Here is a 27,378-nt window from a genome sequence, read left to right on the forward strand (position 1 = left end):
GGGAGAGGACGCGAGAGTTACGAGGTTGTTGAGGGTGAAAGAGAGAGGGGCTCCCCTGGTTCCTTATATGGTGAAGACCGCGAGGCGCGATCACTCTGACGCGGTCAAAGCCTGAGGCCTCGCCTCTAAATTCACTTGCGGTACCCCTTTTAGCGCGATCTATCATCAGACGATGCCCACCCTCTGAGGCATCAACCTCCCAAGCAACCGCGTAGCAACGCGCGAGGTGACGCGAGTGAGGCAAAATACACACGCTGTTAGGATAGACAATAACAAGAACTTCCAAGAGTCGCCACGATTCCTGTTGAGTACCTACCGCAAGAGCAGCTGCTCTGTTTACTTGACATACCCGGATTTTGGGAATAGCTTCATGACCAGGACCCACGTTGACCGACGATACTGTTTCCACGGTAGGCAGGGTCGTTTGACCGATGCAATAGAGGGCAGACACCAAGTCAACAAACCTGGATCTGCCATGGCAACGCCTTCTCCTGATTGGTTTGCTTAATTCACTGGGCGGTCGGGTGATCTTTGAGGTGAAGTTGCGACAAACGGGTCACGTGGCAGGGCCGCCCTTGGGAGGGCACCCACGTCTACAAAGAACAAACGGGGCAAGCGATTTGCTTTCAGATCAGCTTTTCTAGCTGTGGCCAAACTCGAGATTTATTTCAATACCTGCCTTCCGTCTTTTTCTCCCCTCCTCCTCTTTCACCAACTGACTTCCTCCTCCGATTTTCCGCATCCCCCCCGAGTTTGCAACACCCCCCCTCCCCCCTCAATTTTTCCTTCTTCCCACTTCCCCGAAGCCATCATAATCGTGGTCAATACTACAATCCAAAGGATAAAGAACATCGTTTCGACGCCAGAATGGATCCCGCCTCGGATTCCCCGACGGAAGTCGACCCAGACGTCGCGCCAAACAGCGTTGAGAAGCCCACAACCGAGCCGGCGACTGAGCCAACGCCCGACATTGCAACAGACGACGCGACGGACTTGGCCCAAATCATGGCTGAGATAGTGATGGAACCGAATGCTGATGTCAAGTCCCAACAAGCTTCTCAATCTACTCACGAGTCCACCGCCCAGGCTTCTGCGAAGTCGCCTTCCGCTGCCGAGACTCCTCTCCCTCCGAGCCCCCGACCCTTGCCTGGCTTTCGATACAGTTCTATTTTCCCAAGATTACTTGTGCCTATCGAGCGAAGCATTGCCTCTGATCTGAGGACATCGTTCGGCGACGGAACTCCTCTCGCAACGGAAGCTCCTGCGGTAGTCACTGAGGACTCGACGGCCGCTCTCTCTGACGCATCTGATGACGATACTGCCTCATTCCACACCGCGCCACTTCACCAGAGGGGTGATGATCTACTTGGTCCTAAGCTGACGACCTTTTACGAGATCAAGAAGTTTCGAAACCGAGACTTCTCCAAGCAACAGCGTCGCATTATCGACGCATTGGACCTCACCTTGCGACCTGGCGGTGGAGAGGCTGCGTCTGAAGTCGCCGCAGAGATTGATCGACTTTGCCCGCCCAAAAAGGAGGAGGATGGCGTTGAAGACTGGCTGTGGATGCTGTGGGAGACTGTCATCGACATCGTACGCTTTGGCTCATTCGAAGTTGGCGACCTCATGCACAAAGTCGTTTGGCACTTGCAGAAGCGTGCGGCAAGATATGTGAAGATTGAAGGTGTCAGTTTTCCCCACCAAGATCTTCGTTTCGCGTGATACATACTGACAAGAAATGGTCCTGCAGGTGGAAGAACGTCTTTGGACAGACCTTCCCATGTTTTCGTACTGCATGGAAGCTCACTTCAACGGTATGTCGTTTGCTGATTGCCTTACTCAAGAAATGTGACTTCTGACTTGCTCCCAGATCCAACCACGGGAGACATGGAGTCAAGCTGCGAAGACAAAGATGTCTGGGTCCATTTAAATTGGTTTGCAGCTCAATGTCTGCAGGGTGGTTTTGGCGGACCGTACCACCACGCCATCCACGCCATGAGATCGGCTCTCGAGGAAGAGATGAGCCCAGACAGTTTCACTATTCAATGTCGGCTGTTTGTCGCCTGTTCTTGGATGATGCTGGCAGGCAAAATCATTCTGAGAAGGGCACGGGAAAATGCTCGTCGAGCGGAACATCCAAAGGAAGATTCGATGGATTTCGAAGAGCCGGGACCTCTATATCACGGCCCCCCGATGCTGTGTTCACAGCGATGGGATTTCTGGGTCCAGAGGCTGAAGCAATTGGGCATGGAACTTCCGGAACATATCGGGAGCAGTGCATGCTCCACGTGGCGGCAGATGAAGTGGGCTGAACAGGATACTGATTACTGTTTGACAGACTGGGACTAACAATGGCTAGACGAGCTATTAGTGAATACGTATGTGGGTTTAGTCACCAAAAAAATAGTATGGGTTCGGCAGGAGGTTTTCATGTCTGGGTACTCTCTTGACGACAGAAACTCGACGAGACCGGCTTCTCCTAGATAGCAGCCTAGCAATAGAAGGTGATCTCAACCACTTCCATGAGCACTTGGCAAATCTAAAACGAGACGAATGGTGTCGCCCACTAGAATTCTTCGCTGGCCGCAGCTTCAAACACGACAACGCCTCGGCCGTCTGATTCCTCAGCAAGTATATTGCCGTGTAACGCATCGGAGCTTGACAGATGATTCCGTCAACGACGATTGGCTCACCCCCCAGACATGAGGGGAAATACAAGAGTACGACCTGCGTCAGCTTCGAATAATTGTCGACCCAGCGTGTCTCGTCTCGTGGAAAATTATTGAAACTGCTGACTTCCACCGTCCTAGACATTCGGAGACACAGGTCCAACAGAGCGAGACGCACGTAATCGTCATTCGAACACAAACATCACCCGCGCGGGCCCATGTCTGTCAGCCCTAGCCCCGAAGACCGCGATCCGGACGCTCGGCACTCACACGAGCGAAGCTTTTTGCGTGCTACGCCGTTCCGGGTCGCGATGCTGTAAGGTGCGCGATAAGGGCACACTGATGTAGGCGCATTGACTCTGTCTGACGGGGGAGGAGGCAACACCAGCTGAGAGACTTTTTTCCACGCTAAGGAGGAGCTGATGGTAGGTTAGTCGGCACTGATGGGCACGGAAGATGCTCTGATGTCGGTGACGGTTCGGTTCCGTGAGAGATGCCCGGCTGAGCTCCCCCGGATCAACAAGCCGCGGTGACATGATCGGCTGCGCTTGCTCAGACAAGGGATTCTAGATGGGCGAGGGGCGACACATGGCTTAAGATTGGATGGCGTTCCCGGCTGGACTGGGCTCGGTATCGTGCGCGCCGCCGTCGATCCGTCCCTGCGGGAAAGCACTATCGCAAAGCGGGCAGCAATCATCTCATAAATGAATCTTGTTAGTCCGCTCGTCCAAAGGATCGTCGCATGTTCTGACAGGAATAAGAAAGTTCGGCAAATTTGCAGGAAAACTGCCGTTCGCCGAGAATTGGTGCATGGTGATGTAAGCGAGCATAGCGGTTGCATGGCTGGTGGCTTCGGTCTTTGGCTGACGGGAGGGCTGCCCGCACCCACGTATCTGTGCAAACAAAACTGAACATTGTTGTTTCCCAGAAGGTGAAAACAATGTGTTTCATATGAGAAGCCACGCATTCTGATCTTGACCGGTATTCGTCATCTGTTTGATTGGGCGGGCCACTGTTGTGAGCCCGGCGTTTCTGAAGCGCGCGCCAGTCTGTGGTTTTCCGCCCTTGAATGCGACAGGGGTACACCCTCACGGGCTTCACAAAAGGTGAGCAAGCATGAATCGCATGACGGTCGCCCAGAGAGCAGGGTATGCTTGAATGGATTGCAACGTCGAGGCATCTTGTCGTGCCCTATTATCGTTCATTTCGCGTCTGCTCTTGGCCTTACTCATCCAAACCAGGCCCTGCTTGGCAATATGAACGTGCGAAAAGAGCCATTGGAGCCCCCGACGCCGACCGTATAAGCGGAGGCTGAATGACATGGAAATAAACAGACGGTGGCAGTGCTGAGGAGTAAAAGCATGGACAGTGATGTTGATGGCGGTGAGTGGTACCTGGGAAGCCCGTTGAGGAACTCCATGACGACGTCCGGTGACAATTGCCCTGGCCGAAGAACAATTGACCAAAAACGGTGAGACTGTCTCCGACCGAAGTCTTGGGAAGACAGAAGGACACTCGACCGAAGTCCGGGTAAGCAAGGATTGGCGAGCGTTGGAATGAAGCGTTGCAAAAAGAGACCTAATTCGAGCAAAGGGTGCAAGTGCGCCGTTGTAGATGAAGGGTATGTTGCTAGGATTCAGAGTCAGAGTATGAAGGCTGATCGAAGCAAGAGTTGTGTTCCTGACTTTTCCCAGCCTGACCGAACGGCAACATGGCCACGATGCTTGAGGGTGACTGGTCTAGAGAGCTTCCACGTCACGACTCTAGAATCGGAGGCGCAAACCTGTCCGCAGTTTCAGCCATACGAAAGCCTCTTGTCAAGGGAAGCAAACGAAGATGCAAACGTGACCAGCCGTGATGCTTCCGCAGCCACCCAACCACTTCACATTGGAGGTTGGCGCCAGCCGCATCTGACAGCCATCATTTGGTCGACTTGAGGGAACTTTGGTATGCGGATGGCTTCGAGGTCGACAGCGACCTAGACCGGCAAGCGGCAGTCACGGGAGGACCTAGAGGATGGCAAGCCATTTATCAAGTGCCATGAGAATGATCTCCGGGCAGGCGGCCGCGGCCGCAACGCCCCTGAGAGGCATGTGGTGTGGCGGTTTCATAAGTTATCAAGTTTCCGTGTCGCTGAATTCGGTGAGCTGGCGCTGCAGCTGATGAGAAGGAAATCCCGATGCAATGGACAGGGAGACGATGTAACGAGGTCACATTCGGAGGTAGAGGTTGATCTCCCCGTCGGGGCTTGACCAATGGAACGGTGGCGGCTCGACGAAGCGTGATTCGCTGGAGGTTCCGTGAATGTTTAGTTGAAAACGTGGGTAGACAGACATGGGATGAGCGCCGGGATGAGACGTTCTGAAACCCCACCGGCGGCTGGCTATGCGATACAGTGGTCCTTCAAAATCCATTGACCATTGAGTCGGGCCTGTGCAATCTGTCATGGCAGGGTTCAAGACAGATCCTCCAGCCTCTGTGGGAGATGTCGGCGAAGGTCTGGGTCTTTGGTGAACCCCACCAGAGCGAATCCATCGGTGTTCTCCTTCAGTCGAATGACCTCGCAAAGGCCCAAGGATTGGAATGGAAACAGACTATTGGGTCACCATCCACTTGCAAAAATGAATGGGATTGTTCTCCTGGTTGGTATCGTTGGAATTTTGAACCCAATCGAGTGTCGTGCGACCAAAGCGGACAGCTATGAGTGCACAAGCAATTATGCAGCTAGAAAAGTCTTTCCCGGACCAAGAGCAGCCGAGACAAGAAGATTCCTCGCCGGGGCAAGAAAGGGATTGTTTGCAGGCTGGCTGAGGTGCGTGACGAAGAAGAATGACACTGGAAAGAGGAGTTGTCTTCGTCGTGGCTGCCAGGTGTGAGAACATCCAAACTGTGCTCCTGCGACCGCAACTGTTCAGCAGATGGCAGGTGCTGGCGACTGTCGTCCATCATCTGGATTGTTCTTTCCAGTTTCTCTTCTCAACTGCAATCAACGAGGTACGTACCATACCAGATGGCATGGGGAAACCCCTGCGCAAGTGGACCCGCCAGCCCAGGAACCACTTGCCTGGATTAAGGTTAGCATAGCGGCCGGCCCTTCCTCTTCCTGTTTGCTCGCCCCCTCGACCCCTCAACCCCTTCACTTTCCATTCTGAGGTCCATTCTGAGTCCAGGGAGAGCTGTCACTGCTGCTTCGACTCGCTTTTGGGCATTTCGGGGCTCGATTGAGTGAGCGCCGTATCTTCTCTTGTTCCGTCTCACCTGGCTGAAGAAAACAGCGACAAACGGCTGCTGCTTCACCCTATCTCCACCGCCCGTCATCCCAGCCGAGATCCCGTCACCCCCGCCGCAACCTCGTCATTCCCGACGACGACCGTATTGGCAATGTCCACATCATCAAATCCGTCAGCCTCTCGATGGACGGGCAAAGACATGGTGGATTAGATGAGAGAGACCGTGACAGCCCGCCAAAACGTCATTTCTTGGTGGCCCCTCGGCTTCCGTTGCCCCTGAAATACGAATACTGCCAAATGCCATGGAACAGTCGGGATCAATGGTTTTTCTGGTTGCCATGCGCTTCGGCCAAACTGCTGCTAGCTTTTCCAGACGGACGGAGCGCTTCTCGTTTCCAATGTCAACCGTCTACGCCACCAACGGGCACCCGTCGCTGCCAAAGCAGTATGCTTACCTCTTGCCGCCTGGCCTCGCGGGTTACTGAGCCAAGGTGGCAGTCGCTTCTTCCAAGGCGCTGATTCAACCTGGTTGAAGCTGACTGGCCGCCACTCGGCACGGCACAGCGCTAGCAAAAAAAGAACTCACACTCAGGGGCGAGCCATGCTGCTAAGTTCGTCCGGCGTCACACTGGACGACAATCCAACCCGGGACCTGCACAAAAAATGGCAGCTAGACGCAAATATGGCCAATGAGGGTGCCTCCTTCGTATGCACTATGCAGGAACAAGTCTTGCAGCACACCATCTCAACTTTTGCGCACTCCCGCGGCCTCCTTTTCAAGTCTGGGCGGTTTCCCGTTTGTAAGTGTGCAGCACAGCCGCAGTTGCAGTCTGCAGAGAGGAAAACGCCCGGCCAGAGGAGGAGCGGGGTCTGGTATCCAGGGGCTTGCAGCGCTTGTTTCTTCTCTCCAGCCGTCTGCCGTTTCTCTGGTGGTGGGAAGCCACCTAAACAACTTTGTTTCCCCGTTCTTTTCCTTGATGTTGATGCCACTAATGCATATTCTGCTTCTTGGTTGTGGATAATAATGGCAGGATAAGCTGAGTAAATGTACCCGAAAATAGCTGCACAAGAGTGAAGGAACCTCGACGCACTCTGAAGCTTAAGGGTTCGTCCCTGTCGTTCATCCCATGTTTAAAGTCTATCACCAGGGGACGGAAGCGGGCCATATTAGCACTCGGTACTCAGCCCAGCCAAACACCCGCAGTCCTTCCCATCTTGCTGGTCTCCCGCCAAGATGCGTTGCCTCCCCGGCCCCCGGCAGACTTACACCCACGCCCACACCACCTCCTCGTCTCCCGTGCCCCCGTCATCGCCCTGCGGTCCTGTGGGCATCCATCGCCGTTTTTCCCAGGCCGCACTACCCAGAACACTCCATGGCGTCACGGCTGAGCGCGCCTGGGCTCTAGACTAGCGTCTTCCTGCCCCCCGGGCCTCTTCCGCGCGGCGAGAAGTCAGCTGGAGGTGAGGTCAGGATGCCTGGGCCGTAGGCTGCCAACTGCCATCCACCCTGTCCGTGTGTCCCCGTCCCAAGATGCCCACCGATTATAATACTTCCCCGTCCGCCTCCCTCAGCCCTGATCTACACTCCCGACCTCACCTCCCATTCCACTACCTTTCCCTGTCGTACTTGCTGGGCATTTCTTCTCTCCTTTCATCATCATTCCTTTTCAAAACTAACGCTGAGCTTGCTTGGCACCACTCTCATTACAACACCCAGACATCATCTTTGATCCGTCTGATTCATTCACTCTCTCACTCACAGTGTCTTACACACTTTTCGTCGCTCATCCGAGTCACAACCACATCTGAGCGATAACTCGTTCTCTTCGAAGGTGCTCCGGTATCAGCATCCACAGTCTCTACTCAACGCCCAAAAGTCCTAGCGACGACTTCTTCTTCACTCATCTGAACCTCACCTTGACCCATTCTCATCACACAAAACAAACGCAAACATGAAGTTTTCCGCCGCCGCCGCCACCCTGGCCGCCCTTGTTGGCACCGCCTCTGCCGGCTCCAAGTCTAGCGACCGCACATTCGCCGTCCTCCGCTTCAACGGCAAGGAGCTCGTCCGCACCCGTGTTGATCCCATAGTCTCCCCCGGACAGCCTGCCTCGCACGTTCACGGTGTCATGGGAGGAAGCAACTTTGGCATGTCAGCTACCGGTGACACTCTGGCCCAGTCCAAGTGCTCCAATGCCATGATTGCTGGTGACAACAGTGCCTACTGGTTCCCCTGGCTTTACTTCCAGGACCCCAAGACCAAGAAGTTCGAGCCGGTTGAGATGTTCTACGTCAACGTCTACTACTTGTAAGTGCCGGTCCCGAATTACGAGAAATTTCGCTGACAATATCTGCAGCTTCGAAGCTACCGACGATGAGATCAAAGCCTTCCCCAAGGGCCTTCAGATTGTCAGCGGTAACATGAGTACTAGAGTGGTTCCCTCTACTGGCGGCAGGCAGAATCTCGAGCCCGCCGACGGTCCCATTCAGCCTGTTCAGTGGACCTGCCCTAGATCCAACTACAACCCTGCCTCTTACCCCAAGAACTCTGATGGATCTACCGCTGGTATTGTCGACCCCAACAACGAGGGCTCTGGTGTTGGTTTCCCTGACCAGAACTGCGACGGCTACGCCTCTCCCCTTCGCGCCGACGTCCACATGCCTTCTTGCTACAACCCCAACAAGGCCCTCGACGACTACGAGAACAGCATGACTTGGCCCTCCAACAAGGATGCCACGGATAAGCGTCGTGCCAACTGCCCTGCCGGCTACATCCACGTTCCCCACATGTTCTTCGAGGTCTACTGGAACACCCCCAAGTTCTCAGACCGCTGGACTCCGGGTCAGGGCACCCAGCCTTTCGTCCTGTCCAACGGTGATGTTTCTGGCTACAGCTCTCACGCCGACTTCATGGCTGCCTGGGATACCGATGTTCTGCAGCAGATCATCGACAACTGCAACGCTGGCTCCAGCGGTATGGACAAGTGCCCTGGTCTGCTCAAGGGTCTCAACACCAACAAGGACTGCACCATACCCTCTCCTGTTGATGAGAAGACCGACGGCATCTTGGACGTCCTCCCAGGAAGCAACCCTCTTGGCGGCTGGACCTTCGGCGACGTCGTTGGCGGACTCACCGGTGGCATCGTTGCTAAGCCTTCCTCTGGCGGCACCTCTGCATCTGCCGCCGCGTCCGCCAAGCCTTCTGCCGCAGCTTCCTCTGCCGCTTCCGCCAAGGCTGTTGCTTCCAGCGGCGCTGTGAAGCAGGAAGCCGTTCCGGCGGCTTCGGCCACTGCTGTCGCATCCCAGCTTCCCGTCCAGCAAGCCCCCGAGAAGGAGGCCAGCAGTGCGGCCGTCACTTCCAAGGCAGCCCAGGCGTCAATTCCTGCCGTCGCTCCCACAAACCCTCTCGGTGATGCTGTCAAGTCCAACACGGGCTCTTGCAGCCGCAGCACCAAGACTGTTTGGAAGACCGTCACGGTCACTGCCAGCGAGGACTCCCAGGCCGCCGCTACCCCTGCGAACAACAACAGCGACGGCTACAAGAAGGCCCGTCGTCATGTTCACGAGCACATGCGCCGCCGCCACAGCAACCACCACTAAGCGGCCAATCAACACAGACGGAGTTTTCCACCTTTGCGCACCTCTTTTGTTTGCGCCTGTACCAAACTTCTTTTCGTTAGACATTCTAGGGCCTGTGTTGGGAAATTCGGGAGTTTCAGATCTTATGCGAAGGGGTTCTGGTTGGAAACGAACACTGGGCGGGGATTTCGGTCAGGCTTTGGAAAATGAACTTCACTCGGAGGCTTTCCGTTTGCTTTTTTGACTTTGCGTCGTTGGATTTGACGAAGATGATGAAACAGATTTACATACATACCTCACACCGGGGACACATATACTTCGATTCTTGTTCGGCCGGAGAGGGCCGCATTTGGGAAGGGTTTTTGAAAGGGACACAAATGGATAGAGGCGCTGGCCTCTTTGTTCTGGTAGTCAGATAGACAGTTCAACCAGAAACGATTTCCATCAATTACTTGCGTTTGCAATGTGACTAAAGGGAATACTTACATCATTGTTTGCATGGAATCAGTGCGCCCCGCCATGGCGGTCCAATTAAGGTTATTGGGAAGAATTTCACCTCATTTCCTTTCATGCAGCCCCAAGACCAAATTCTTCTGTCTTCTGAATCAATCTACTTATCCATACACTGTCATCAGGTCTTTCCCCAATTATACCAGCTTAAAGTGACAAAGTCGATGGGCACGCGCCGGGAGAGACTTGTCGCGCGCCCAATCCACCGTCGTCTCCACCCGCCCGGGTCCCCGCGAAAATTCTCCGAACCGCAAATTCTCTTCAACGACGGCCGAGCAAGCTCCACAATCACTCACCGAGGCATTGGAATGCACCACACCGGACGGGCTGTTCAACAATTCTCTTTTATTCTCACTTGTATTCGACTGGGACTACCGTTGGAACGAGCACAGAAGGGGAATCATGTCGCTGTACCACGAGACGGCCGAGATCCTCTCGGCCAGCCCTGACCACGGCGGCAGCCTCAAGAGTCGCGTCTTTCGCAAGAAGGGGCTCAAGTCGCCGCCCGCGCAGGTGTACGCCCTGGCGTTGGAGACGTGCAAATGGAGCGGCGTGCTGAAGGAGGTCATCGAGGCGGCGGACTTGCTTCGCCATGAGCGCAAGGTTTGCAAGCCCGGCACTCACTCATTCTCAGGACTCACTGACCCGTCGCAGCTCACCCCAATCTTATCCCTACTGCTCGCCCACGACTTCCTGCTTGCCAAAGGCGGCATCGCACTCCCGCAATCACATGGCCTCAGACAGACCATCGAGAGGCACAAGGCGCGCCTCACCTCGGAGCTCACGCGCGCGCGTCTGCGGCGTCGGATGCCCTCCCTCGACGCCCTGCGCGCGGACGTCAACGCCAACGCGGACCCGGAGGGCAGACACCCCCGCTGGATCCGAGTCAACCATCTCAAGAGCGACGTCGAGACGCAGCTGGAGACGACATTCAAGGGCTTCGAGCGGGTGTTCTCCATCGCGGACGTGACGGCATCGAGCGCCAGGGCCGTCTTCATCGACCCGCACGTCCCGAACCTGCTGGCCACGAGCCCCGGCACGGACGTCACCAAGTCGACGGCGTACCAGAACGGCGACGTCATCCTACAGGACAAGGCGTCATGCTTCCCGGCGTACCTGCTGGACCCGCACCCGCAGGACGGCGACGTGATCGACTCGTGCGCGGCGCCGGGAAACAAGACGACGCATCTGGCGGCGGTGATGAAGGGCCACCAGCCCGAGCAGGGCACGGCGAAGCAGACCATCTTCGCGTTCGAGAGGGACCCGAAGAGGACGCAGACGCTGGAGAAGATGGTCAGGATCGCGGGGAGTAGGGGGACGACGAAGATTGGGCTTGGGCAGGACTTTTTGGAGGTCGATCCGCAGGCGGAGGCGTACAAGGACGTCGGGGCGCTGTTGCTGGACCCGAGTTGTTCGGGGAGCGGTATCGTGGGTCGGGACTCGATGCCTGAGTTGCATTTGCCAGAGGTTTCGGGGTCTGGCTCTTCAAAGGGAAAGACAAAGGGCGCGAAGCCTGATGTCAAGAAACGAAAACGGGAGGAGAAGGATGAGGCGAAGCAGGTGATGGTCGACGACGACGGCAACGCGGTGGAGATCCAGTCCGAACAGGAGCTGCAGAAGAGGTTGAATTCATTGGCCGGATTTCAGCTGACGTTGCTCCTGCATGCAATGAGGTTCCCTTCGGCGAAGAAGATTACGTACTCGACGTGCTCGATCCACGCTGAAGAGAACGAGGGCGTGGTGATGAAGGCGCTCGAGTCCAAGGTCGCTAAGGAGCGTGGGTGGAGGGTCCTGGTTAGAGAGAAGCAGGTCCGCGGGATGAAGGAGTGGCCTGTTCGCGGGCTTCCCGAAGCGTGTGGTGGGGACGAAACGGCTGCGGAGGCCTGTATACGGACGTACAAGGGCGATGGGCACGGAGTGATGGGTTTCTTTGTCGCTGCGTTTGAGAGGGATGGGGACGTGGATATGGTGGAGGAGGACGGTCCTTACGTGAGAGATGACGAGGGGAAGATGATTAGGGACTTGACGGGAATGCCGGTGCTGAAGAGCACTGGTGAGCCGGTCTCGTTGGCTGAGGACGACGATGAACCCGCTAAGGAAAAGGAGGAGGAACAGAGTCAGGAAGAGAGTGAGGATGACAGCGACAGCTCCGAGGATAGTGAAGATGAGGAGGAATGGGCTGGGTTTGACTAGTATAATAATAATGGTAGCACAGCAATATGATCGCGATACCCTCGAATCAAAGAAAGCACCGCTTGAAGATCGCCGGACGGTTTATGGTCACATTGTAAAAAGGCGACCTCTACTCTGGCTCCTCATCACAGGAGGGCCGCGTCCCTTGCTTTTTGTCTCTGTCCCTGTCTCTCTTTTTGTTCCTGTCCTATGTTTTCTTCTGGTGTCTTTTCGGTGTTCTTTCAGGAAGATGGCGTTGAGGCTGAAGGTGGAATGTGTGATTGGCGCTCTTGGTATCGGAATACCTGCCAGAAAGCCGATCGACGGGGACGATCAAATCCAGGCAATAGCTTGTGGTTATCCGGTCGATGCAGGCACTGATGCGTCGGGGGCCTTTATATATGGGTCTTCTTCACTGCGTCTCTTCTGACGAAACTTCCCTGCAACAATACTTACATCGACAGCATTACCATCAACAACCACCGTCATGAGTCAAAGCGATACGCAGATGTAGCCCATGGAGCCAATCACCGAAATTCATCCTGCCAGGGACATACTCATGTCGATTCGTGATGGTAAAAGCATTCACAGGCTTCAAATCAACAGCCGATACCTACCCACGGTCTACTGGCCGTTCCCCGCTATCATGGGACAGCCTCTCATCTATCAACGAACCGAAGGACCAGCCACGGTTATCGCTCACGTAAAAATGTCGTCAACGGCGACGACGACCATGCTAACGACTTGTATTTCACCATGTTGTGCCTTCACCATCAAGACGAGCTTCAACAGGCACCCACTCCGGTCGAGCGACTCTACAACTTAGCCCGCATGGCTAACAAGTACAATTTCAGTCAACCTTTTGTGCTTGCCAGAAAAGCGATGTCATGACCCCATTTAACAATGTGGCTCAACGATTCGGCGCTGTCCACGATCACCGTGGCCGCCCTCTTTCTCGGCTACAGCCCGGCATTCAGGCCTTTGACAAATTCATTGGTCTGGCAGTCCATCAAGTCTTGGACAAGTACAGTTCTGTATTGTCATGGCAATAAACACCTAGCCACTAGCTTCCATTAGCACTGTTGTCGCCATCGCCATCAACATTGCTATCATCATTGGCCGGATATACGTCAGGGTAATAGACCACAAGCGCTAGCTGTACTTCCCAACTTGGCAAAAGCGACGTTTCATGCGATGTGACCTCAACTACGGGCCCCTGACTAAGGAGAATACCCCTGTCTGAGGGATGACAGGGGTCGTCGAAGATGTTCCCACCATCTCCCCAATCCCATCAACCTTCTTCTCGCAACCTGATTGTCTCTTCTCGCGGCTCACTGAAATTTCACATGAGAGGTCGCGACATGATTTATTCTGCACTTTTCACTCTCAACATCTGGCTGTCCGTGCTAGCTTCCGGAACCTACGCCGAAGACCAAGCACCGCTTGCAGAACCCACCCCCGGCCTCAGACTCGTCGCATGTGAGTTCATCCCAACCCGATCTTCGCATCATCACACTAAACTCAATCGCAGTTGTCAAAGTAACTTCATCCCATGACCCAGAAGCCCCAAGTCCCTCCAAGCCGTAGCATCCAACTCAAACCATCCAGCAGGAATCCCACGGAACCAGGAAAGCCCTCGCTCAAGAATGGAACACCGTCCGCTCCAAGACTAAGGTTCCCCTGGAATGGGTCGCCGACTGCCCCAACGATTCCAGATGCCCGAGCCCCCCTCCTGAGACGATCCCCGAGATCCAACTCTACCGCGGACCCGAGCACGTGGCCGTCTATGCCGGGCCGCAGACCGCCGATGAGTAAGGCCCCTCTCTCGCATGCTTTAGAATTCCCTCACTGACCGCAGGTAGAATCAATCGCTTCGTCGACCGAGCCAAACGCTCCTCCCAGATCCCCGCGCATGTGGGCCCGGAAGAGGCAGAGAGATTCAAAGACGTAGACGACTTTGTCTGCATCGCGCACCTGCAACCCTCGGAAACATCTCTCCGGGAGGCTTTCGAGGACGTGGCGAAAAAGTCCTGGACGGAGTTCACGTTCGGCATCGTCGACACGCAAGCCGCAGACTCAAAGGTCGTCTGCCGCAAGCGCGACGACGCGAGCACACACACCTCCTCCTCGCCCGACGGTCTGGAAGCATGGCTTATTGAGGCCTCACGTCCACTCATCACGGATCTGTCACGCGCCACCCACGACCGCTTGCTTAAGGTATCCGTCTCTCTCGAACAAACCCTTCCATACGCCATGTCGCTAACAAACTCCAGCGCGGCTGGCCGATGGTCTACATCTTCCACCCCTCAGCCGCAATCCGTGCCTCCATCCGCGCGCAGCTCTCTTCCTTTGCAAAGTCCCAGTACGCCTCCCTCACGAGCGTGACCGTCGACCCGGCCTATTTCCCCGACCTCCCCGGCAAACTCGGCCTCGACCCCGCAAGGGACGGGTACCCCGCCGGCGCGGTCCACCAGCTGTCCAACGGGCGAGTGTACCGCTACCCCAAGGACAGAGGGTTCACGCCGAAGGAGCTGCAGGGGTGGGGACTCGACGTGTGGCAGGGGAGGGCGAAGCCGTGGACGCCGCCGGGGCAGGAGGAGTTGAAGGAGGAGAAAGCCGGGGGCGCGAACGTGAGGATTGTGGGGTCGAGCAACCTCAAGGTCAAGAACGTTCCGGGGTTGAAGATCAAGATTGGGGGCCGGGAGAGGGATGAATTGTGAGATCTCGGCATTAAGTAACAGGGGAGAGAAAACGAGGCTTGAGTCCATAGACTTTATTACTAGGATTATACATGAAAGGTCTATCTGGTACATGATGAGTTGCATGAGGCTCTTGAAGCCGCCGTGATAGTGTTCCGATAAATGATGCCAAAAATAACTCCTCGCCAATGCTAGTCATGCCGTGAAATCGACATATATACGTCTCCGGGTATCATCATTTATCCCACCATCTATACATTTTTGGTAACCGTGATTATGAGGAAAGTGTGGTTGCGTCAAGGATTTTGAGCCTACGCCGTGGGGGCGGCCTTCTCGTCCTCGGCCGGGGCTTCGGAAAAGACGCCGCCAGGGGCAGCGGCATTGGACTTGGCACGCTGGCGCTGCTCCTTGGTACGTTGGCGCTCAAGGGTGCGCTCACGCTTCATCTCCTGCTCCTCCTCCATAGCCTCATCCTCGTTGACCTCCTCATGGGTCTTGCGCATGCGCTCCAAGACGGCGGCAGCTTCCGCAGCAAACGAGCACTTGGCGCGAATGATGTGGCCGTACTTGTAGAAGAGGAAGGGGAAGGGCAAGCAGGCAAGAGAGAGGAAGGCGGGGATGGACGAGGCCCAGTGGATGCCGAGGTTCTCGTACATCTGGGTGGTGAAAAGCGGGAAGGCAGCGCCGAAGAGGGATCGCATGACTGAGTTGGCGGCCAGGACAGAGGCGGCGAAGACGACGTACGAGTCAACGAGGTAGTTGAGTAGAGACAGGAAGACCAGGACGAGACCGGCGGCGAAGAAGCCGGAGGCGATGATGGAGACAACCCAGTGGATCTCGGGGCCGTTGGTCCAGGCGAACCAGAAAAGACCGATGGGAAGGAGGCAGCCACCGACCATGGAAGGCGGGAGACGGGCCTCAGGAGGAGCGAAACCGCCGGCGGCCTTAGCAGCCTTGGCGTAGCGGCGGTTGTCGAAACCCGTGTAGGTAACAGCAGCGATCATGCCCACGGCAACACCGAGGAAAGCGAGGCCACCGACACCGGGAGACCAGCCACGGCCGCGCTGGAAGACGATGGGGAAGGCGGCGAAGAGCATGTACAGCGTGCCATAGACGATAGCCATGTAGATAGCGGTAAGAAGGACAATGGGCTCCTTGAAGAGGAGGATCCAGGGGCGAGAAAGGGCGACCTTGAACTGCTGTGCAACGGTCTTGCGGGGCTGGTGAGCCTCGTACTTGGAGACGTAGTGCTTGCCAGTCATCTTCTCGAGCTTCTCGGCGCGGCGACGGAGGAGGACTGGGGCGTAGGTCTCGGGGACAGTAAGGCCGACAACGAAGAGGAGGACACCGGTGAAGATGGCCATCAGGCCCTCAATCCAGCGGAAGCCCTCGGCAGCACCAAGGAAGCCACCAACAATGGGACCTGAACATGTTAGTTCGAGCTGCAGTGGGACAAGTTCGGATGGATTAGACTTACCAACTGAGGGACCCAGGAAAGGGGCTGCAGCGAAGATGGCAGTAGCCAGGCCACGCTCTGAGGCGCTGAACATGTCGGCAATAACACCACCAGCGTTGGTCAGGGGCGAAGAGCCAAAGGCACCGGCGAAGAAACGCAGGATGATTAGTGTCTCGATGTTCTGAGCGCCGGCAGCACCAGCGTTAAAGGCAGTGAGGCAGATGTAAGTGCCGATGAACAGGTATTGACGGCCATACAGCTCAGACAGGGGAGCCCACAGCAAGGGGCCAACAGCGAAACCAACAACGAAGAGTGAGACACCCAAGATGCCGATCTCAGTAGAGACACCAAAGGTGCGAATGACCTCAGCAATGCCGCCAGAGTAAGCTGTACTTACGAACGCAACGGCGAAAGTCGCGATGGCCTGGAGGATGGTGTACGTCCACTTCTTCGACGTGGCGAATGTTTGGGGGTTGTGAGGGTCCTCGGGGAGGAAATCAACGACGAAGGGCGACTCAAGGGTGCCCTCGCCGGGGTACTTGCGGTCGACAACGGCCGGGGTGACGCCGGCCTGGTCGAAGAGGAGGTGGAAGTAGTTGGCCTTGCTGGCAGGCTTCTGAGCCTCAACATCGGCCTCCGTTGCCGTCATTGAAGATGACGAAGAGTGTGGCGTTGACACCATTATGATGGAGTCTGGGGTCGGACGAGCTGGTGGTAGCGGCACTCGTGGCGGCCTCGTGGTGATCCGGTAGCACGGGTGGTCTGATAAGCTTATATCGCGATGTTGAACAAACTGGACTGTGCTTGTATGACGATCGTCGAGGATGTCGTTATCGAACTCTGGTGTTCCAGGTCGGGGAAGGGCGATAGATCTAGAGCGAGATCTGAATACCGGAGAACTGGGACGGCGTATGTTCTATATACTGCGTACCAAGAGGGTGGCCGCAGTGGAGATTTCCAATGGTCGTTCCATGGCCTTCGCCCTCTTCACCCTTTGTCGGTGCCCGTATCACAATGGAGTGTCTCCATCGGGGCGGGATTGCAGGGGGTCATGGGAAGGGGGCTCCACCGATGCAAGCCCACCCGAACGGGATGGCTTCCGCGTGCACAATTCTTCAGGTCGTCGTCCATGACTGCATGACACGGAGGGTCGGACGTGGCTGGCCGGGGACAGCAATCGACCGAGTGGTTATCTCCGTGTCGGGCGCAGTTTGTGAGTCGATGCGACTGGTGTCGCGGGCTAGCGCAAGCCTTAGCCGCCGTGTGTCTGACATCGCGAATGCGCCGCACAGATTGCAGCAGACGGATGGTGATTGCAAAGCCGTCATGTCGTAAGCAGAGTCATCGTTTGATTCGGAGTTTGGGCTTGTCGTGTCTGCGTCTCGGCGCAAGGGTTTGAAGACGGAATTCAGACTGATGCCAAGAGTTGACTGCAGGAGCAGAACGCCCCTCGTCCGGATGTAGACTCTTGTCAGGTTTGCGATGGCAGGTCGCAGGCCCTTCCATTTGAAGTTTGAATCACAAGACGAACGGATTGCATAAAACCCTATTCGTAGTTGTGCAAGGCAGGTCAAGGCAGGTGTATCCACTTTGGTCGGCAACTTTTTTCTTCTTCTTCTCTCCTTCCCGACTAAATCGGGTACGTACTTCATGCCTGCACTGCTTTTAGTGCACCAACAAGCGGAATGACGTGTTGGCTAGCGAGCCAGGGCCCCTTCAGCAACGGCCACACCGGGCTTCGACGACCGAAAACAACGTGGGCGAAGCCTTCAAAGTCGATTTCTCATGGGTCGGCGGCCCGCTTGCAGAGCTCCACAGACCGGGATGTCGGCGGATCTGCACACCGTGCCGAGGTCGATTGATGGCTTACCCAAGGTCAGACCGTCAGTCGCCTCCCAACTCCAACGGATTTGGGCTGTTTGTATTTTCCGTCGCTCATCCCTTTTTCTCAGGTGCGCATGGTAACTCAATGCCACTCATTTCTTATTACAAACCAGGGCTTCAGGTCGACAGGATTTGAGACGACCGTTCGGACTTTGTCAAGTTCATCCCTAGCCGCGGACGCGCACGCCCTATTAATCGGATGCTGTGAGGACGCCAAGAAGGCAGGCCACGCGCACGCCTAGATATACCTGCCTGAATCATTCAGGACCCAGGCATGGCTGAAAGCCGGTCCACCAACATACGACGATAGAGGCAGCAAGCCGTCACTGATTACGCCCAGCGGTGGATGAACTGAGACCCGCGGCTTATCGCCTGTTGAAAGTTGGTATATCCGGCCAGCTGCCAGATCTGGATAGATGGATGGGAAGGATCGTCATGCCGCCCGATAAGAGGCTGATGCAGGTTGAATGCAATGCCCGTCACGAACGAACCAACAATACTGGAATGCCATTTTGGGGAGCCCGCTTCAGAGATTAGCGCACCCTGGGCTGAGCCTCCCGGCGCGTCGGCCGAGACCTCGCCAATAGTGCGTGAGCGCGCGACCCGTGGACAATCAACTGGCAGAAGCATTCATTCGGCGATGAATCTGTTACCTGTTCTAGCGATCTTAGCGTCGGTTTGCTACATTGCTTATTCGACTGGTCTTCTTTTTGTCATCGACGAGGCATTCGGTCTTTCGATGCGGCCATCAGCAACCCGCCCCTCTCTTTCGGAGCCGATCCATCGTCGGGACCGATTCGAGCCTCCCGTCCTCTCTTTTCCCAAGATCGAAAAGCCCAGCTGCCAAATCGCTCTGCTGGCCAGTGGTCTCCAAGCGACCGCGGCCCAGGAGAACCCCTGCACGACTGGCTAGACTTGGCTCCCGAGCCTTCGGCTCTTGCGAAAATCTCTGGAAATTGCCTTCGTCAAGCTTGAACTGCCAGACCTGCCTGGACCGCTCCGCCATGCCAACTTCCGCACCTGGTCAGCCCATAAATTCTGGAGCCATCCAGGGTCATCTGCGCTTCCTATTCGACCGGCAACGAGCAAAACCTTTCGCAAAAGATATGTGACCTGTCCTGAGTCCACTTTTTGCTTATCAACTTTTTTCTCTCTCACTGCATCTGTGCCTCGGCCGGACGACAGCCCAACGTAACCAGCGCCTTGGCAGACCGGACTTGCGCGAATGGTATTTACGGCGATTGCAGGCCTGCGCGGAACGGGGCCCGTCTGCAATCCTCCTCGGCATGGGTCACGCCTGTCCGTCGGCGTTTGACCGAATCTAATCTATAAAGCTCCGAAGCCACGTTTGTTGTGCCTCGGCTGTCGCTTTGTGGCTTGCTCCCTGGCGTTCCTAGCTTCCCTAGCCCCAGGTGAAATTTAGACTTGGCCTTCAATGTCACCTTGCCAAACCCATGTAACTGGATCCCACGGCCGATTCAAACTAGACGACGATCGATGGAAAAAAGAGCTTAACGGGAGCCATCTCGACAATTGTTCTAGAACGGACTGACCGCGCCCTGAGCTAAGTCGTCCGTGCAACTTTTATTGGCAAGAAAATCCAAGATATCGACTCCTCTGCCTCTCACTGCTTAGTTTTTCATCTCATATGCACTTTTTGGATGACGGTTTGGGCAGACGAGATGAGGAAGCAAGTGCATATTTCATTGGCGCCGTGGTCTATTATCCCCCCCTCTCCCGTCATCAACCTCATCAGTCGCGCCCTTTCCGCGCGTCCTCCAGACGTATCCCGCCCCGACTCCTGAAGTGCCTCATGAAGTCCGAGTTGGGCCCCGCGGCGCGGCGGCTTCGGTCCGCCAGGACGAGTCCCTCCGCGAACCGGGTCATCTCATTGAGGCTGGCCCCGAACAGCTTCATCAACTCCGGCCACGCGTCGAAGTGTTCCGCCGAGTCCACCTTGATTTCAACCAGGCGCAGCTGATTCCCAGTGGAAATAATCGGCAGTAGATGCTGCAGCAAAGACGTCTTCAAGTCTTGCCTCTCCTTCTCCAACAGATCTGTAACTTATGGTCAGCATCTAAGCATCTCATGAGCAAGTGCTCTTTTCAAACTCACAGCACATCCGCAGCGCGAACTCAATGTCGACCACATCTTCCGCGTCCACAAGCTGGATATAAGGCACCGTGTGATTCCACACCAGCATCCGCGTCACCTTCTCAAATGCCTTGCCCTCATTCAGCAAGCCCGCCGCCAGCCCCAACCGCCACAGGTCCCCGACGGTCAGATGCTCAATCGACGGCTCATGGTAATGCAGCATCGTCTGCGACGCGTACTTGAGCGCATCGACCAGGTCATACTTATCCGCCACAACAGCCACCTCCAAGATCGAATCCGCCGCCGCCATCTGACACACCCGCGAGTTCTGGTGGTGCAGGATGTTCAGAATCAGCTCCATGATCTCCGGGTCCTCGTCAGGCAGGTTAATCTTGACGGGCTCGGACGAGGCGCCGCCGTTGCGGTCGAGCAGCCTCTGGCCCTCTTTGAAGCGGGGGCCGAGCATCGCGCCAAACACCCGCGACGCGCGCTTCAGGATGAGCGAGTCCACGCGCAGCTCCGCCGTCTCGTCGCCCAGCCCGACGACGAGGATCACGTCGCCGTCCGGCACGACGGGCACGCCGCTATGCGCCGTGCGCGACCACATCCGCGCCGCGAAGCTGGCCGGCGAGCGCACCTCGAAGAACTTTTCCGACGCCGTCGTCGTTGTCGTTGTCGTCACCATGTTGGGCTTGTCAATTGTCATGTTTTTACTCAGCGGGCTGTCCATCCTTCGGTAGGTCTGGGAAGGGAGAGGAGGGCGGTCTCAGTGTGAGTCTGGGGGAGGCAGCACTGATGAACCGACGAGAATTCTGTTGTTGTGGGAGGCCGCTCTTATCTGATGTGAGGCTGAGATGAAGCTGCGCAATGTGTGTTGTGTGTTTTGTTGGCCTTTCACTTGCACCATAGCCATCGCCACCGTTTAGGCTTTTCCCCCTCCCTTCAAACGCGACCTTCTCCCCTCCTCGGGTGGCAGTTCAAGAGTCAGTCAGGGTTTTTCTGGGCCTTGCTTGGTCCTGTCTGGTAAGCACCATGGTTTGCTCCTCCGCATCCTCCTCACTGCCAGGGAAGACCCAGGTCTCCCGGGGTCCGATGAGACGCCGGGCGCAAGCAAGAATCTCTTGGTGGTGTTTCCCCCGACTCAGCTGCGCGGAGTGAACGTTTGGGAAGGAAGGTTGGGGATTGGGAGGATTGGGGTGAATGTCGTCAGTGCCGAGGCTTGTTTTGCGAGAGGACGCGTTCTGGGTGTTGGCCGCTAGCTGGGTTTCCCCAGCTCGTTGGTCCTGGCCCGATTGGAGTCGGGGCATGGTGAGGCTGTGGTTGAGATTTTCATCTCTTGATTCTGCATTGGTGCCGTGCGTCCGGCATACGCGCCCTGCTGGAGGCGTTGAAGCTTTCAGAGTGCATTAAGCTCGAGTCTGCACCTTGGCTGCGTGCTCCGATCGGAAGAGGATGAGATTGGCTTGATTTTTCCCCAGGTTTCGAGTCGCGGTCGACAGCTGTCAATTGCCGCCGCCCTTCTTTTCGTGATCATTCTTGGAGAGCAGCCACAGGAGGCGGTGCTCGGCGAAGAGGAGGAAGTGTGGTGGCTCGAGCTCACTCCGGGTGTTTGAACCTTGCGTTCGGTCTCCAGCTCGGCTTGGTTGGGCTAGCTTGACCCAGAGGAACGTTTCAAGTCTTTTTTGTCCGTCTTGCAGGAGCTATGGGGTTTGAGGCTGCGATGACGTTGAGTTGAGCAGCATTCTTTCGCGAGCAGAAAAGGGGTGAACACGCCGTCTTCTGAACAGAACTCAATTCGGTTAGAATCGCTCGGGCATTTCACCACCTTTCTTCTGTAACAACGTCACACGGTGATCAAGCACTCTGTCATCCCAATTCACTAGGATGCTCAGACCTTCAAGCGGGCTAGCATCTTGGAAACAGTCAGGTCACTAATGCAAGACGACTGGAACATTCAGATTTTCTTGAAAGCAATTGATAAAGAAAACTCATGTGCTGTATGTGCAGCCTTACGCTGACCAGTATGAATGGCCACGGTACATCTCTGACTATCGTTCATTCCCTCGATCCGGTTGTGCCTGTTTCTCCAAGCTTCCCATATTGATGGGATATCGTCCAAGTCTTCCGAGCCAAAGATAATCAAGGGTGTTGCGAATCAGAACCATTCTTGTCTCAGGTCTTGCGCGCGTTTTTCAGCAACACCACTCCAGATTCACGGACAGCTTTCATCCACGGCAACTCCCTGAAGTCATCAATGTAGAGCACATCATCCAAGAGGTGAAACTCCAGGTCCGTGTCGTCGACGTATTCCCATATCGCGTGTAAGCTTCCCTTTGTCAGAGTCTCAGCCATATCCCACTTGTCACCAGGCCTATAGGCCCAATCGATCTTGGTAAGATGTCCATCAAAACGCTGGCCTGGCCCGGAGCACGCGATGAGGACTCCCCGATAGATTTCGGAACGAATCTTGGAGCGTTCCATTTCAAGAAGACCTGTTACAAAAGCTTGTCAGCCTCATATTCGATTTATTGAAGCTGCGCAGGTTTGTGACCTACCACACAAGCGATACGCCAGTAAATCATCGATGGCCGCCTTCTCCACCAAATGGACGAAGGCGTCGCCGTAATGCCAGACCAAGGCGTGAGTAAGTGTTGCAAAGTCGGCAGGGTCATCGAAGCAGGCTGCAGAAATGGTCAGATACCAGACATCAAGCATGCTCATATCTTTCAACCCTCTGCCGTCATTGATGGTCCGATGGATAGCGCCGGCGATGGTGTGCTTCAAGACCATGACCAAATTGTACTTGTTGGCGGCGATGCCGATCTGGAACAAGACAAGAGCAGGGAAGGATTCCGGTATTTTGTCGACACGATGATGAAGAAGATAGAAAATGGTGCTCATGCCATCAGCGTTGTCTTCCGGGAGCTTGATCTCGGTGATTTCGCCGCGGAGGCTGTTGTTGCGGAGTTGACGGCCCTCTGCGAAATTAGGACCTAGCATGGCTTTGAAAACCTTCGAAGCGAACTTGAGCATGATAGAGTGGACTCGGAACTTTTGCTGCTCAGGACCAACGATCATAATGATGTCGCCATCGGCAGCGACGTCGATGGTCTTGCTGGCATCATCGCTGGCGGTACTCGCATTATTTTGGGCCATGCTGGCATCGTCGTCGACCTCCAGTTTGGTTTGGCGTGTGAGGGGTCTCGTATGAATCGCGACGCCAAAAGTTTAGTAGAAGTGGTGACGGGGTTGAAAATTTTGACGAGCGGCTGCAATTAAGCGGAAAAAATGGGTGAGGGTGAAGTTGAAAGCTGTAGCCAAGGCAAGAACCGCCTAGATAGCTCTTTCCTTGTGAGGCGTTTGACCTCGCTACTATACTCTTTGAACAATGGAGTCAGGGCGGCCCGATATTGAAGGAAGGGGACAGAAAGAAACCTTGATCCTCTGACTTTGATGAAGACTTTTTAATCAACAGATTTTCGGTTGCCTTCCAGTTTGCTGTGGTGGATAGATTCTTGTAAATGAATGTATTGGTGGTAGATTAGGTCAATTGCTTCGCAGTGTCATCGTCTAAAAGGCCTCCTCGAAATGAATTTGTTCGTGCTTGGACAGGTCCATCTATTCTTTGGCTAAGCAAGCTCCCAAACTGTGTCCTTTCACTTGTGTTTCCTCAGCCCATGTTGAATACCTAGTGTGCCGCAGTAGGCACGCATATTGGAGAAATGCAGTCCGGCCTTTCCCACGATTTCATCCATCCATTTGGTGCTTCTGTCGTCGTTTCGTTCGGCTTTCTTGCGGAATTGGTTGAAGTAGTCAGAATTTTCGATGGCATCAAGAGTTCCCTGCAGGTCTGAATCGGCAAAGTCCTCAGGAGCATCCAAATAGATATCGAATCTCAGGATGGTTGATTCAGATGTCCGTTGCGTCTGGTCGTTGTCTTCGTCGTTGTACCGCCCAGAGACAACCATAATTTTGCGCATCACCAGCCGTCTGAGTTCTGCTCGTCGGTGTTCAAGAAGGCCTGAAAACTCCTTAACATTAGCAAACAGACAAGTTCCGAAGGGGTTTCATCGAGACTGACCGCATAGACGAAGTGCAAAAATCTGATTCGTATACCATTTGTCGGCCAATCTGATGTATCCATCCGAAGAGAACAAAATCAACGCCTCAGTGGCCTTATAGAAGCCGGGATCATAATCGAACATTGAAGCAGCAATAGCTAGCTTCCACATGGATTCCTCTTCGCCTCTTTCACCGTAGCTGAACAAGATACCATCCATGGCTTCGGTGATCGGGTACTTGACGGCACGGATCAGATCATACTTGTCGGCAGCGAGCGCAACGTCGAAATATGTGATACCGTCGGCGCTAGAAAGAACATCATGTCGATAATAAATGAGCTCGAAAAGGACACCCATGCTGTATGCGTCGTCCTCGGGGAGGTTGATCTTGACCGGGTCATTGTGACTTCCTTTGTTGACGATCTGCTGGCCTTCGGCAAACTTTGGGCCGAGCATAGCGTTGAAGACCTTAGAAGCGGCCTTCAGGATCTGCGAATGAAGTCGAAATTCCTTTTTCTTGGGGCCGATCACCATAATAACGTCGCCATCGGGAGCGATGTTGTTGATGGCGTTGGTATCGACGCCTGCCATATCGGCATCGTTGTCAACTTCCATCTTGGTCGACGTCAGTGATGCTCTGTCTGGCTTGCGATGGCGGAGGTTGTTGCGCTGAGAAGGTGGACGAAAAATGCTTCCTGAGCGGCTGCAATTAAGCGAGGAGCGTGAGGTGAGGGTGGAGTTGAAAGTCGTAGCAAGCAAGGCAAGGCAAGAACCAACTAGCTAGCTCTTTCCCTCCAGAACGGTTTACCTCGCAACCCTCTGAACAACGGAATCAGAGAGGTCCAAGGCACCAGGACTGGGAAAGGGAAAGAAACGAAACAAAAGGAATTCGAAATCCGACTGTCTCGCTTTGATAGAGATTTGCCTATCAATAACGCTTGTTGACCTCTTCAGGATTCGCTTTGATAACTAGACCTCCATCGCTGAAGTTGGTGACGGCACGTCTGCTTCTTACGGCGTCGCAGATTTTGTTTGCAAGACAGATTAAGCACATACGGCTGATAGATTTCTTTCCAAACGGGTCCTGTGTTTCTCTAATCAAGAATTGACGAAGCAAATACTTGCTTTGATTCATAGAAACTTCGCGTTTGCGGATCTAAGTTGTCTCAAGCCTACCCTCACACCGGATCTGGATTCCGTCCCTCACTGCCTCTTTCTCCTAGATTCCCGTTCCTTACGGCTTGTCTCTCGGCAGATGCGATATAAGAGCCAGAGATACCATCTCAGTCAAAGCAAACCAGCTCCAAGCCTGCTTCCTCCTCCAAAATATCCGTCCAATACTCGTCACTGTTAGAGTGTAGGCTTGGGCCATTCTGATACTCCTTGCAGCCTTCAATGAGTTCCAGACTGCGCCTCACACTCCGTCCGATAAATTGACGTGGGTCGCTGACATCAATTGTGAATTTGACCTGCAATTGTCGCTGGAGGGTATTCGATCTGCATGCGTAGAGCAGCTCTGTCATCGCACGATGTCTGTAATTCTCTCGTTCATTCTCAAGACTGACTGCAGACATAAGTTGTTAGTACTGCCTCTAAAAACAGGGTTACCGAAGAATTACTTACTGCATACGCGTAGGGCAAAAACCTGGTTGAAGTACCACTTTTGGGCAAATTGGAGATATCTGCAAGTGTGATGTAGGATCAAGGCGCGTGTAGCAGCTTTAAAAGTAGCAGCATGCGTGACGAAAGCGGCAGCCATGGCCAGTTTCCAGAGGTTCTCAGCCGGCATTGTCTCCAGTTTCTTTTCTTCAGCAACGGAAGTAGTCAAAGCATGACGGAAGGCGTGCTTGATAGGAGCAATCAGATCGTACTTGTCGGCGGCGACCAAGATGTCGAAGAACGGAATATCCTCAGGGCTTTCGAGGGCGTCAAATTGATGATGAAGGGTTTTGAATATGAAACCCATGCTCTTGACGTCATCTTCTGGAAGATTGATCTTGCCAGGCAGCCCAGGCTTGCGACTGCCGGTGGTCACGTTGGCGATGAGTTGCTGACCCTCAGCGAAGTTGGGACCCAGCATAGCTCTGAACACCTTTGATGTCATCTTCAAAATGAGGGAATGAAGGCGGAAATTCTTCTTCTTGGGACCAACAGCCATGATGAGGTCTCCATCGGCAGCGATCTCGACTATGGTGTTGTCATCTTCACTGAGGTTATATTTGTTATTATTGCTGACACCTGCGTCGCCGCTGTCAATGCTGGCGTTGACATCGATGTCCATCATGGATGGCGTTGGTGGCGGGTTATCCAGGTCAAGATGTAGAAGTCTGGTGGTGATGAAGGTGAAAATGGACGAAAAACTTCCGGGGCGAAGCGGAGAAAATAAGGGCGAAGGACCCAAGGAAAGAAATAAGAAGGAACTATCTCGGCCGCTCTTGCCTCTAGTACCTTCTTCAAGTTTCCTACATTCCATATGTCTCTTGTACCCAAACATGCTCTCAAGGTGATTATGTTCATCGCCTCTCTTGTCTACTTTGACTTTTGTAGTTCTTGCATTCGATCGTGATCTTTAGGTTGCTTCCAACCTGCGTTGCTCGACTAATCCTCATGTTTTGATCTTGTCTCCGGCCTCCATCCTGTAATGAATATCATCGCTCATAAAAACAATACCGGGGTCGATCGTTCGTGCTAGGCAAGCAAGATGAAAAGAGTGTCAGTATTCTGGGAATTCAGTAGAAGTTGATACACTTACAACCTTGGACCTAACCACACACCACACATCGCATAAGGTAGATCTGGTCGCTGTTGAGAATGGGTTTGGCTATAGGGTAGTCGCGTTTCCGCTATAGATGGGCACAAAAGTGGCACCTCAACCATACCTTGGCCCTCAGGCATGGTAGGCCGCTCCTTACCTAACGGATTCTCTGGAGGGGGAAAGGGGCGCCAACGAGTCTGCAAGGCTGCATCACATATTTGCGCGCCCTAATCAGGACAAAAGGCCGTCAAAGTACCTCTCAAGCCGTA

General features: G+C 54.7%; 9 protein-coding genes across 9 annotated transcripts; 4 read left to right on the forward strand and 5 right to left on the reverse strand.

Moving 5' to 3' along the window:
• Nucleotides 1-867: 867 nt before the first annotated feature.
• CGCA056_v007032 (uncharacterized protein) lies at nt 868-2,349 on the forward strand (the record flags this gene model as incomplete). Its single annotated transcript, XM_037322281.1, has 3 exons — nt 868-1,686; nt 1,751-1,814; nt 1,871-2,349. The coding sequence occupies 3 exons, from the start codon at nt 868-870 to the stop codon at nt 2,347-2,349; spliced, it is 1,362 nt and encodes a 453-aa protein (XP_037178713.1).
• Nucleotides 2,350-7,851: 5,502 nt separating this feature from the next.
• Nucleotides 7,852-9,499, forward strand: CGCA056_v007033 (uncharacterized protein; the record flags this gene model as incomplete). The annotated part of the gene is made up of 2 exons (XM_037322282.1): nt 7,852-8,207; nt 8,257-9,499. 2 exons carry the CDS (start codon nt 7,852-7,854, stop codon nt 9,497-9,499), a joined length of 1,599 nt encoding a protein of 532 aa, XP_037179876.1.
• Nucleotides 9,500-10,390: 891 nt separating this feature from the next.
• Nucleotides 10,391-12,181, forward strand: rcm1 (25S rRNA (cytosine-C(5))-methyltransferase rcm1; the record flags this gene model as incomplete). Its single annotated transcript, XM_037322283.1, has 1 exon — nt 10,391-12,181. One exon carries the CDS (start codon nt 10,391-10,393, stop codon nt 12,179-12,181), a length of 1,791 nt encoding a protein of 596 aa, XP_037179875.1.
• A 1,325-nt stretch (nt 12,182-13,506) lies between these two features.
• Nucleotides 13,507-14,880, forward strand: pdiA-1 (Protein disulfide-isomerase; the record flags this gene model as incomplete). The annotated part of the gene is made up of 5 exons (XM_037322284.1): nt 13,507-13,639; nt 13,692-13,699; nt 13,772-13,971; nt 14,023-14,377; nt 14,434-14,880. The coding sequence occupies 5 exons, from the start codon at nt 13,507-13,509 to the stop codon at nt 14,878-14,880; spliced, it is 1,143 nt and encodes a 380-aa protein (XP_037179874.1).
• A 290-nt stretch (nt 14,881-15,170) lies between these two features.
• On the reverse strand, nt 15,171-16,997 carry FUBT-1 (Efflux pump FUBT; the record flags this gene model as incomplete). Its single annotated transcript, XM_037322285.1, has 2 exons — nt 15,171-16,282; nt 16,337-16,997. 2 exons carry the CDS (start codon nt 16,995-16,997, stop codon nt 15,171-15,173), a joined length of 1,773 nt encoding a protein of 590 aa, XP_037179873.1.
• A 2,954-nt stretch (nt 16,998-19,951) lies between these two features.
• On the reverse strand, nt 19,952-20,978 carry CGCA056_v007037 (uncharacterized protein; the record flags this gene model as incomplete). Its single annotated transcript, XM_037322286.1, has 2 exons — nt 19,952-20,256; nt 20,315-20,978. 2 exons carry the CDS (start codon nt 20,976-20,978, stop codon nt 19,952-19,954), a joined length of 969 nt encoding a protein of 322 aa, XP_037179872.1.
• A 1,487-nt stretch (nt 20,979-22,465) lies between these two features.
• CGCA056_v007038 (uncharacterized protein) lies at nt 22,466-23,449 on the reverse strand (the record flags this gene model as incomplete). Its single annotated transcript, XM_037322287.1, has 2 exons — nt 22,466-22,785; nt 22,849-23,449. The coding sequence occupies 2 exons, from the start codon at nt 23,447-23,449 to the stop codon at nt 22,466-22,468; spliced, it is 921 nt and encodes a 306-aa protein (XP_037179880.1).
• Nucleotides 23,450-23,949: 500 nt separating this feature from the next.
• On the reverse strand, nt 23,950-24,969 carry CGCA056_v007039 (uncharacterized protein; the record flags this gene model as incomplete). Its single annotated transcript, XM_037322288.1, has 2 exons — nt 23,950-24,314; nt 24,375-24,969. The coding sequence occupies 2 exons, from the start codon at nt 24,967-24,969 to the stop codon at nt 23,950-23,952; spliced, it is 960 nt and encodes a 319-aa protein (XP_037179879.1).
• A 1,000-nt stretch (nt 24,970-25,969) lies between these two features.
• Nucleotides 25,970-26,635, reverse strand: CGCA056_v007040 (uncharacterized protein; the record flags this gene model as incomplete). Its single annotated transcript, XM_037322289.1, has 1 exon — nt 25,970-26,635. One exon carries the CDS (start codon nt 26,633-26,635, stop codon nt 25,970-25,972), a length of 666 nt encoding a protein of 221 aa, XP_037179168.1.
• Nucleotides 26,636-27,378: the final 743 nt, after the last annotated feature.

Source organism: Colletotrichum aenigma (genome assembly GCF_013390185.1).
Source record: "Colletotrichum aenigma strain Cg56 chromosome Unknown KSG_Cg56_contig04, whole genome shotgun sequence".
Taxonomy (NCBI): domain Eukaryota; kingdom Fungi; phylum Ascomycota; class Sordariomycetes; order Glomerellales; family Glomerellaceae; genus Colletotrichum; species Colletotrichum aenigma.